Below are 11,783 nucleotides of genomic sequence, written 5' to 3'. Positions count from 1 at the left end.
CCAGGATAATAAGACTTCATCTCTCATACTTTGGACATGTTATCAGGAGGGACAAGTCTCTGGAGGACATCATGCTTGGTAAAGTGGAGGATCATGGAAAAAGAGAAAGACTCCCAACAAGGTGGGCTGACACTGTGGCAGCAGCATTGGGCTCAAGCTTAGTAACTAGCAATTGTGAGGATGGCACAGGACTAGGCAGTGCTTAGCTCTGTTATGTATAATGTCACTATGAGTGGGAACTAACACAGCGGCACCTAACAACAACAATACTTATAGTTATAATCTCATTTGAGAATGGGTTTGTTTTGTTATTATGAGACAGTATAGTTTAGGGTAAGTTTTGAATCTATCTCTTGAGATGTAAAATGGACAGATTAATCAAGGAAGCAGAGATGGAGGAAGATAGATGTATGCTGCAGGAAGATCACCAAGGACCTAAGGAAAAACAGAAAGCTGGAGAAACTAGGAGCTTTCCCTAAAGCACAGAGAGAGAGAAGACCTCCCCAGATCCTATGTCCTGATTTCATTATTCTGGCCTCTCATCTGTGAGAAAATAAATTTATTTGCTAGAGCCCCCACTTGTATTTACAGTGGTGGTGGTGTGCATTGGAGTCGGTTCCGACTCAGAGCAACTCTGTACAGGGTTTCCAAGGCTGTAAATATTTACGGGAGCAGAAAGCCTCATCTTTCTCCCGCAGAACAGCTGGTAGTTTCAAACTGCTGAAGGGCTGCTAATCTCAAGATCAGCAGTTCAAAACTACCAGCTTTTCCGTGGGAGAAAGATGAGGCTTTCTGCTCCCGTAAAGATTTACAGCCTTGGAAACCCTGTACAGGGTCGCTATGAGTTGGAACTGACTCCACAGCACATAACAACAACAACACGCTACTTGTAGTTATAGCAGCACCATATAACTAAGACAAGTAACTTGCAAAAAGTGACATCTCACTCTAGACCCAGGGAGGGAGAGGGCCTATGTGCTGACAACCGAGGGACAGGCTTGCAGGGTATACACTTTGGCTGGTTGATGATGCATGGAGGGGATTGTAACCATGGCAATGAAACAATATACGATAGGATGAATGTAAAGCTAATGTTCTCCCATGTATGCTATCACATAAGTCACAATAAAACATTTTAAAAAAGAGACATCTCTTGTTAGTAGCAGGATGTTATCCAAATCCCAGCATTCTGGCTCCAAAAGTTGTGTTCATAACCTGTTTATTTCTTCTGTTTAATGGGCATGGGCTCAGAGCAAAGTTAGAGAAACAAGGTATTGTCAGCATAATGGCGGAGTTGATAGTTTGGGAAGGAATTAACAAACAGGATGATTAACAAACTCCATAAACTTTGATTAATACGGGAAATTCAGAGGTAATAGGGAAACCAAACCCATTGCCATCAGGCAATTTAGACTCATAGCAACCCTACAGAACAGAAAAGAACTACCCCATAGGGTTTCCAAGGCTTTAAGGAAATAGATGGCCTCATCTATCTTATTCAGAGCTGCAGCAGAGCATTTAACCTGGTGTGACGCTGTGGGTTAATGCACTGGACTACAAAGTAAGGTTGTACCACAAGGTTGGTGGTTCAAACTCAACAGCCGCTCCACCATATACAGGGTTGCTGTGGGTCAGAACCAACTCGTTGACACTTAAATAACCACTATGCCACCAGGGTCCCTCTAATAGAGGAAGGTGGTGGTGGTGGTGGTGGTGACTATGTGCGGTCGAGTCCATCCCAACTCATAGTGACCCTATATAGTGTTTCCGAGGCTGTATATTTTTATGGGAACAGAAAGTCTCATCTGTCTCCTGCTGATTTTGAGATTAACAGCCCGACTAGTAATCACTACACTACCAGAGCTCCTTTCAATAGGAGAAGAGTTGTTGTTGTTGTTGTTGAGTGCCATCGAGTCGGGTCCGACCCATAGCGACCCTGTACAGGGTTTCCGAGGGTGTAAATCTTTACGGGAGTAGAAAGCCTCATCTTTCTCCCGCGGAGCGGCTGGTAGTTTCGAACCGCTGACCTTAAGGATCGCAGCCCGATTCGTAACCACTACGCTACCAGAGCTCCTTAGGAGAAGAGTAGTAGTGGTTAAAAGAACAAACCATTAAATTAATTTAGTCCTAAATTCAAATAATCTTTGTGGCATTTACCTGTATTGTTGTTAAGTGCCGTCAAGTTGGTTCCGACCCATAGCGACCGAGGAGCAGCTGGTGAGCCTGAACTACCAACCTTTAAGTTCAAACGGCTTTGCAGTCTGGCGCATTAACCCACAACGCCACACCAGGACTCGATGCAAATAAACTGTTGCTGATAAATGCCATCGAGTCGGTTCCGATTTATAGCGATCCTGTAGTTTCCGAGGAGCGGCTGGTGGATTTGAGCCTAACCTTTCTAAATTAGTAACCTAACCTATCTAAATTAGAACATTGTAAGCAAGTTTTATAAATGGCAATAGTAGATAAGAAAAAAAGCTATATAAAAAGTGCACTAGAAATTAGGATAAGTGGCATTTAAATGTGCGGATTATTCGTATGTTGGTCAATAAAGTGATGGAGAGGTGGGTCCAAGAACGTTTTCAGTTCAGTTTCTCACCAGGACAACAGTTCGAGATATACTAGATTGTAGGAGGAGAACGGAATGAACCCAGAAACCAACTGCCTGCATGACCACCGCATCACTTTAGTTCTCAGTTTCACAACACCTTCGGCAAAATTTCTTGGCAAACTGTTGTAGTCTTGGAAGATTGTTACCATTCCCCAGTCCCTTGACGTCATCACCGAGCGCGGGGTCAGCGAAGGGAAGTTAGGGAGGAGATTCCCTCGCGATTGTATAAGGTCTCTTCCCATGATCCTCTCTTTCTCTTCGCCATCTTCCCTGTTTCTCGGGCGCCGCAGCCATGAAGTAAGTATGGCCCTTGAATTCCAATCTGCTTCCATCCTCGGACATAGCGCTACTCAGAGGATGGCATCTTGTGCTCTAGATACCCTCCCTAATGGGCCTTCACTTTTCGTTACAGGGTCGAACTGTGCAGTTTCAGCGGATACAAAATATACCCCGGACACGGGAGACGCTATGCCAGGACCGACGGGAAGGTAAGGGGCCGCGACGATTGCAGGCAGTTTGTTTTGTTGTAAATTGGGAAGACAGGTGTAATTCGGTCCTGGTGGGCTTATTTCCCTGTATTATCCCTGTCCCCTGAAAGAGTTAAATGAGAGGCCTTTAAAGGAGTCTCGATCCAGTGTAAGCAAGGTCGAAACTGAGCTGGGTTTTGCATAATTTTTAATAAAACATAGCTGAAGTTCTGGTGTAGCCTTGTGTAGGAGAAGCACAAGACGGAAAGTTCGGCTTGAACCACAAGGCCCGGCGGTTCAAACTCAACCAATCTCGGGAACCGATTCGATGGCGCTTAACCACCACCAAGGTATGCCGCAATTTACGGCTACCAGGTACTCATGGAATCTCAGGCCAAGAGCTGGACGCCTCCCAGAATTTTGACACTCAAACCTCACCGCGTTATGAGTTTGTTGTTAAATGCCGTCGAGTCAGTTCAGACCCATAGTGACCCTGTATAGGATTTCCGAGGAGCAACGGGTGAGCTTGAACCGCCTACCTTGAAGTTTAGGTAATCTCTATTCATTCTAGAGGAAAGACAGGACCAAGCTGAGACCATCAACCAGATGAGTAGCTCAGGCCTCTGGTTTCAATCGTACATTAATCTCTTTTAAGAATTTAAAGCTCAGCCACTTCTTATTTTGTATAGATGATTATGTAGTTACTTTGAACTTTTCGCCACAGGTTTTCCAGTTTCTTAATGCAAAATGCGAATCTGCATTCCTTTCCAAGAGGAATCCTCGGCAGATAAACTGGACTGTCCTCTACAGAAGAAAGCACAAAAAGGGGCAATCGGTAAGTAAATGCACTTTGATATTGTGGGCCTACCTTGACTTAGGCATTCTGAATATCAGTATGTGAAAGTGCTATTAAAAGGCAAACATATAAACAGTGAAGTGAAATTGATGCCATAAGACCCTATATGGGACATACAAAGAGCTCTGGTAGCGTAGTGGTTACGAATGGGGCTGCTAATTTCACAGTCAGCAGTTCGAAACTACCAGCTGTTCCGCGGGAGAAAGATGAGGTTTTTCTGCTGTAAAGGTTTACAGCCTTAGAAACCCTGTACCAGGGTTGCTTTGAGTGGGAACCCACAGCACATAACAACAACATGGGACACTGGCATCGATTAAGGTGTTTCAGTGGGTAGAAACTGGACACTGTACTATTTGTTGTGTTCTCTAACATAGACATAAGTGGAACGATGCAACGAGTATTTATTTTAATTAGCTAAGACATTTTTGCACATTGCTGGCTAAACAATTCTTCAAATAAAATTAATTTTTCCTGGACTTAGAGGTGAACTGCAAGACTTTTTGCTTCAATAAGCATTATAATGTAAGCTTCTAGTATAGCATCTGAAGGCAATATTTGAATTGAATGCTAATGTTTCTAACAGCACTATTTCTGTCATAAATCATTTTCTTGAGTATTTCTCACAGTGGTGTCTTTTGGGTGCTGAAATGGGTGAGTTGGAGTTTGATGTGTTTTCTATAGGCAAATTACTGGATGTAGTTGTGGGGGGTTTTTTTTGTTTTTTTTTTAGGAGTTTTAAGGTGCTATCCAGTTAATAGAGTCCTGGTGTGGTGATATAAAGGAGCTCTGGTAAAATGTTGTTGTGTGTCGTGGAGTCGGTTCTGACTCATAGCGACCCTGCACAGGGTTTTGGAGGCTATAAATCTTTACGGGAACAGAAAGCCTCATCTTTCTTCCACGGAACAGCTGGTAGTTTCCAACTGCTGACCTTGCGGCTGGAAGTCCGATTTGTAACCACTACACTACCAGAGCTCCTACAAACCAGGCTGCGAACCGCAAGGTCAGCAGTTCGAAACTACCAGCTGTTCCGTGGGAGAAAGATGGGGTTTTCTGCTCCCGTAAAGTTTTACAGCCTCCAAAACCCTGTACAGGGTCAGTATGAGTCAGAACCGACTCCATGGCACAACAACAATGGTGATATAAGATAAGCATTTGACCACAAGGTTGATTTCCACTTCAAGGTTGGTGCTTCAAACTTACTGTCTGCTCCTTAGAAACCATATACAATGAATGAGGGAGCCCTGGTGGTACAGTGGTAAACAGCATTGGACTCTTACCCAAAAGGTCAGTGGTTCAAACCCACCAGTTGAAGATTTAACATTTACAATCCTGGAAACCCTTTGGAATGGTTCTACTCTGCCTATAGGGTCACCATGAGTCTGGATCAACTGGACAGCAGTTTTTATCCAGTTAATGAAATAACTAATCATCTATCTTACAGTTTAACTCTTGTCTTTTAATAAAGTTGTTGTTGGTGTGTGCCGTGGAGTCGGGTCCGACTCATAGAGACCCTGTACAGGGTTTCCGAGGCTGTAAATCTTTACGGGAGCAGAAAGCCTCATCTTTCTCCCGCAGAACAGCTGGTAGTTTCAAACTGCTGACCTTGCAGCTCGCAGCCTGATTGGTAACCACTACGCTACCAGTAATAAAATGTAAATTTGTAATAGGTGGTTTAACCAGTTTTAAAGTAGAAAACTAGCTTGCATATTTAATGTTGTCTATGAATCTTTTTAAGGACTTCTGGCATAGTGCTGTAGGATCAGCACTGGACTGTAAACCACAAGGTTGGCAGCTGAAACCCACCAGCTGCTCCTAGGAAACCCTATATGGGGTTGATATAAATTGGAACTGACTAGATGACACTTCACAACAACACACATCTTAAAAAGACTCAATTTCCCATCTTCTGGTTCTTGAAGGCAACTCATGTGAGCCCTACTTTTTGTTCTGTAGGAAGAAATTCAAAAGAAAAGAACCCGCCGTGCAGTCAAATTCCAGAGGGCCATCACTGGTGCATCTCTTGCTGATATAATGGCCAAGAGAAACCAGAAGCCTGAAGTTAGAAAGGCTCAACGAGAACAGGCCATAAGGTGAGAAGGAATATTTTTCATGAGCATTTTGGGTATTGGATGACTTTAAGTTGCACTGTTTTGGTTCATAGGAATAGGCACCTGTATTATTTTGATACTTTAATCTATAAACAGCTTGTCTATCATAAATTCCTGACATATCCACTCCTCCCGTATCAACATTGTTTATAAGTTCCAAAGACTGGATCATAGTGATAATTGGCATTGTACAAAATGGGGGATAACTCCATCATTACATAACTGCCAAAATACTTAAGATCATGGCCCAACCAAGTTAACACATAACCTTAGACATTGTGTCCAGATTTACTCACTCTTATGCATTAATGCCAGGCATACATCATTAATGCATAAATAGTTTACTATTATAAATTTGAAATGTCAGACAAGATGGTTAGTGAAGAAGAGTAGCTGTAACACAAAATTGTATAATACAATCTAATTAATGGTTTGTATATTGAAATACCACAAGGTCAGCAGTTCAAAACTACCAGCTGCTCCGTGGGAGAAAGATGAGGCTTTCTGCTCCCGTAAAGATTTATAGCCTCGGAAACCCTGTACAGGGTTGCTATGGGTCGGAACCAACTCGATGGCACTTAACAATATTGAAAATACTGTATGCAATATTGACACTGATGTATATTTTATGTTATATTTTTGAGCTGAACTGCTGGCCAGTGAAATGCATTGACAAATCTTTTAAAGTTACCTATAAATAGAAGATTGGAAAAGAATGTGTTTTGCTTTCCCAGAACTCTGTTATTTTCATTGTCAAGTGCCCTGGAGTCAGATTTGACTCTCAAAACTCTGAGGCTTTAAATATTTTGTGGGAGCAGAAAGCCTCGTTATTTCTTCTGTGGGGTGGCTAATGGACTCAAACCACCAACCTCGTGGATTTTACTCTGTTTATCCTGTGGAGCCACTATGATCCCCCAAACGGTTTCAGCATCTAAAAATTTGAGTCCGTTCTGACCCACATTGTTACATGCTGTCAAGTCATTTCCGACCCATATTGACCTTGTATAGGGCTTCAGAGGAATGGCTGGTGAGTTTGAATCACTGACTCCGTGTACTCTGGGGGCACTGTAGATTAAGTACGTTTAACCACAAGGTTGGCAGTTCAAACCCACCAACTGTTCCTTGGGAGAAAGATAAAAGGCTTTTTGCTCCCTCAAAGGTTTATAGCCTCAGAACCTTAAAAAGTGTTAGTTACTGTGCATCAGAATCAGCTTAAAGACAGCGTTTTTGTCTTTTCTTTTATATTCTCATGAATGCTAATGTACTTTGCCTGGTTTTATTTATTTATTTTAATTTCTCAGGGCTGCCAAGGAAGCAAAAAAGGCTAAGCAAGCATCTAAAAAGACAGCAATGGCTGCTGCTAAGGTACTTGTGGAATTTTTCATAGATTTCATAAATAAAACAATAGGAAATCTTATTTTTAATCCTAATTGTGATATATTTTAAGAAATTTTGTGCAGTGCACTCATGTTGATAACTGCTTTTTGGGTTCAGGTTTCTAAAGAGATCTTTTGCCAATGATAGTTGTTGAGTTTGTTAGTATTTACTGTTAGATAGGAATTTGCAAAGGGAGAAAAAAGTTGACTTTCTGTTTTATATTTATAGAAAAACATACACTTTACATTATCTTTCACTCAACTTAATGTTAATAATTTTGAAAAGTATAATTTTCAAAATTAATATATAAGATCAACATGATTAATAAAGATACAGAGCTTAACCCAAATTTCAGTAGCTTCCCCCCCCTTTTTTTTTCTTTTTCTGTTCTTGAGTCCAACTTGGGTTCCCACACTGATTATGTGTCTTTGTTCCTATCTGTGACATTCTCGTAGTCTTCAGTGTTTATTATAAAGGTGAACTTTCAACATTTGTGCCTGGTTTGCATTAGGAATTAACGTTAAGAATATGGTTAATAAAGAAAGCAGTCTGGAATACTTACAGAATCTGGACAATGAAGGAAATAATAAAAGAAAAAAATTGCATGGGATTATGTCACATAAAATAATACGGTTTTGTTTTTGTGTTGTTTTTCCAGGCTCCCACAAAGGCAGCACCTAAACAAAAGATTGTGAAGCCTGTGAAAGTTTCTGCTCCCCGAGTTGGTGGAAAGCGCTAAGTTGGCAGGCTTTAAAATAAAGACTCAACTGCAATTCTAGTTCGTGTTGGCATTTTATTTACAAACAGGCATGTTGGGTCTACATGGCATGCTGGCCTACAAAGGTTAAGTTTTTTAAAAAAGAATGTTTTGTTAGAGTAATGCTTTTATCAGTTGGCGGTGTTGTCTTCTTAAAATCTCTAGGCCAAGTAGTGGGGAGTGGGATTTTTGCTAGATGTCTGTTTTACAGTCATAAGGCAAAATCTTTTCTAATAGAGGGATGTTAAATAAATGGTGTAAATAAGGTATCTACAGTAGAGGATACATTGTAGTTTTTTAATCAATGGCTATATGTGCTAGGATGGTACATAAATTGGTCTAAATTAACTAGTAAAAGGCGCAAAAAAAAAAAGTTATTGAAGGTGAGTCAGTTCTGACTCAGCAAATCCTGTATAGCAATCCTATATAGGGTTTCCAAGGCTGCATGTACTTTGTACCTGGAGCAGAAAACCTCATCTTTGTCCCATGGAGCAGTTGGTGGGCAAACGTGTAACCTTGGGGTTCACAGTAAAGTGTTTGTTAATTAAGTGCCATCTAGTCAGTTCTAACTCAGAGATACCCTGTACAGGGTTCCTGAGGAGTGGCTGGTGAGTGTGAACTGCTGACCTTAACATTTCAACTGACCATGCAGTCCAGTGTGGAAATAAGCTTAAAAGCAAACAGTGCTTCTTGAATAATGAGCTGTATTGCTAGAATAAGGTTTTGGAGTCCTAGTGTGGCACTGGACTACTAACCCTGAAGTTCAAACCCACCAAACTGCTTCTCGGAAACCCTTTAAGGGCTCACTAGAACCGATTGCACTTATAGAGTAATAGAGTAGGGTTTTGCTTTTTTACTGGCATATTGGTGTGTGCTGCAGGATAAGAACTAGACTAATGTCAAGAAAGGTGGTTCAAACTCAGTTGCTCAGAAACCCTATGTTGTTTGCTGTGAGTCAGTCTACTCCACGGCACTTTGCAATAAGTTTTTTAAGCTGGGTGTTTGACAAGAGCCACAGTTAAATTGCCAAAAAGTCTTAAGTACCTTTGCTGTTGGTTGAGATGTATGTACATAGTAATAATCATAATTTACAGACTTTGGCTTTTGCCGAAGGTGGATAGTCTTTACCAATGAACATTTGTTATAGGTTGAGTTGTGTCATGTTGCAAGGATACTATTACAGCGAACAAACCACAATCCCCTTTTGGAGTATAGACTAGAACTTGGAAAAGTAAAAACCTGTTGTGAGGCTATCAGAAGGAAAATCCACCTATTTTCTAACAATAACAAAAAAGTGGTAAAACTGTATGCTGACAAAGTTGGAAAGTTTGAGAAATCTTGGGGGGGGGCGGGGAAGGCAGTCCCATCAAGTTCTAGTTTTGGTTTTACTATATTTCTGTTGTTCTGTGGGATCATCACTGGACTGCAAACCACAAGGTCAGCAGTTCAAATCTACCAGCTGCTCCTTGGGAACTCTATACAGGGTCAGTATGAGTCAGAACCAACTCAACAGTGTTAAAGAACAATGGGGAAGTGAAAATCTGTTTGCAGAAAATTACATTCATGATCTCTAGCCTCAAGTATTCGTTTCTTAGAAGTTCAGTACACCTCCATGATTTTGCATGGTTCTCTGTTTACTTGGAGCCTACATCTCTGCTCACTTCCATTACGCTTCTATTCCTAAGGACTAAGTCCTCCTGTGGCATTGTAGGACTGCAAGGCCCATGATTTAAACACCACCCACTCCTCAGAAACCCTATACAGGTCACTGAATCAAACTTCAACAGCAAAGGAGACATCTTCTAAGAAGCTTTCTTTAAACATGCTCAGCTAGGCTACATAGATATTTTAAAGTATAGAGAGACAAACGTGTATTGAAAACCTTATATAAACTTGAAAACACACATGAACACTGGTGGTGGTGGTGTGCCATGGAGTTTGCATTCAGTGACCCTGCACAGGATTTCTGATGCTTCACAGGAGCAGAAAGCCTCATCTGCGGAAGGGCTGGTAGTTTCAAACTGCTGGAAGTTAGCAGCTGGACTCAACCACTATGCTACCATAGTTCCTTAGGACTAGGTGAAGGTAAAGCAACATGAACAGTTTTCCCTGTTACCACATTCTATCCAAAGTGATGGAGTTTTTCATTCTGTTGTTAGGTGCTGTCAAGTCACTTGCAACTCAAAATGACCCTATGCACAACAAAACAATGCCCGGTCCTGTGCCATCATCAGTCATTCTATACTTGAGCCCATTGCTGCTGCCACTGTGTCAATTCATCTTACTGGGGGGCGGGGGTCTCCCCTCTTTTTTCCTGACCCTCTACTAAGCATGATGTCCTTCTCCAGGGACTCTGGTCCCTCCAAAGTATGAGACAGTCTTGCCATCCTAGTTTGAAGGAGCATTCTGGCTGTACTACCAACACAGATTTTGTTTGTTCTAGCTGCCCACTATAATACCCTAATTCAAATGAATGGATTCTAGGATCTTCCATAATCGTCCAACTTTCACAGGTATACAAGGTTATTGAAAATACTATGGCATGGATGAGGCACGCCTTAGTCCTCAAACTAATATCCTTGCTCTTAAACATTTTTAAGAGGTCTTGTGCAGCAGATTTGCCTAATGCAACATGTTGATATTAAATTCAGGCATCATAATTGTTGCAGATAATGAAACAGTCTCTTTTGATATAAAGATACAAATAAAATCAGGCTCAGTATAAGAAAATGTCAATAATATGTTGTTATGTACTGTGGAGTGGGTTCATAGTGACCCTGTACAGGGTTTCTGAGGCTGTAAATTTTTACAGGAGCAGAAAGCCTCATCTTTTTCCCGCGGAACAGCTGGTAGTTTTGAACTGCTGACTGTGAGATTAGCAGCCTGATTTGTAACCACTACTTGCCAATAATATAGTGTGTAAGAAAATGGCAAGTATAAGGGGTAGGGAGGGCTTTTGTGCAATCACATGTAAAATGTAATTTAAGCTGTGATTGTAGCGTAGTGGTTACGAATCGGGCTGTGAGCCACAAAGTTAGCAGTTCGAAACTACCAGCTGCTCCACAGGAGACAGATGAGGCTTTCTACTCCCGTAAAGATTTGCAGCCTTGGAAACCCTATTCAGGGTTGCTATGGGTTGGAACCTACTCAAGGGCACTTAACAACAAGCAAAGCTTGGAGTTCTGGTGTGGTGCTATAGGAACACTGGACTTAAAGAAAGGTCAGTTTGAACTGCAAGGTTGGCCACTCCTCAGAAACCCTATACAGGGTCCCTGCAGGCACATAACAAAGCAAAGCTTAAAAATGGAAAATATCCATTGCCGCCTCCTTAAAAGCAATGTTTTCTGGTCTAAATGTGGGCTTTTAATAAAATACTTGTAGAATTGCCAATTCTGATTGCTGCTGAGTCCTAGGGTAGTGGTAAAAGATTGTTTTACCACCCCAGAAAGGTTTTTGTTTGTTTTAAAATCTCCATATTGGCCCAAAGGCACAGGAGTTGTTGTTGTCAGGTGCCATCGAGTTGGAACCAACTCATAGCGACCCCATGCACAGCAGAACGAAACAGTGCTCGATCCTGGGCCAACCTCACTACTGCTGCCACCCCTGA

General features: G+C 41.6%; 1 protein-coding gene across 1 annotated transcript; it reads left to right on the top strand.

The window, feature by feature from the left end:
• Positions 1–2,866: 2,866 nt before the first annotated feature.
• RPL24 (ribosomal protein L24) lies at positions 2,867–8,198 on the top strand. Its single transcript, XM_006868621.1, has 6 exons — positions 2,867–2,908; positions 3,024–3,099; positions 3,803–3,913; positions 5,888–6,024; positions 7,344–7,407; positions 8,078–8,198. Exons 1-6 carry the CDS (start codon positions 2,904–2,906, stop codon positions 8,156–8,158), a joined length of 474 nt encoding a protein of 157 aa, XP_006868683.1. The 5' UTR covers positions 2,867–2,903; the 3' UTR covers positions 8,159–8,198.
• Positions 8,199–11,783: the final 3,585 nt, after the last annotated feature.

This window comes from Chrysochloris asiatica, unplaced genomic scaffold (genome assembly GCF_000296735.1).
Source record: "Chrysochloris asiatica unplaced genomic scaffold, ChrAsi1.0 scaffold00120, whole genome shotgun sequence".
Classification (NCBI taxonomy): Eukaryota; Metazoa; Chordata; class Mammalia; order Afrosoricida; family Chrysochloridae; genus Chrysochloris; species Chrysochloris asiatica.
This window is presented reverse-complemented; position numbering and strand designations above follow the sequence as displayed.

Bases quoted from the DNA above. Each gene is read 5' to 3' on its own strand.
- RPL24 (XM_006868621.1), top strand. The intron at 3,100-3,802 runs GTAAGGGGCCGC...TTTTCGCCACAG, and splicing joins ATGCCAGGACCGACGGGAAG to GTTTTCCAGTTTCTTAATGC. The intron at 7,408-8,077 runs GTACTTGTGGAA...TTGTTTTTCCAG, and splicing joins CAGCAATGGCTGCTGCTAAG to GCTCCCACAAAGGCAGCACC.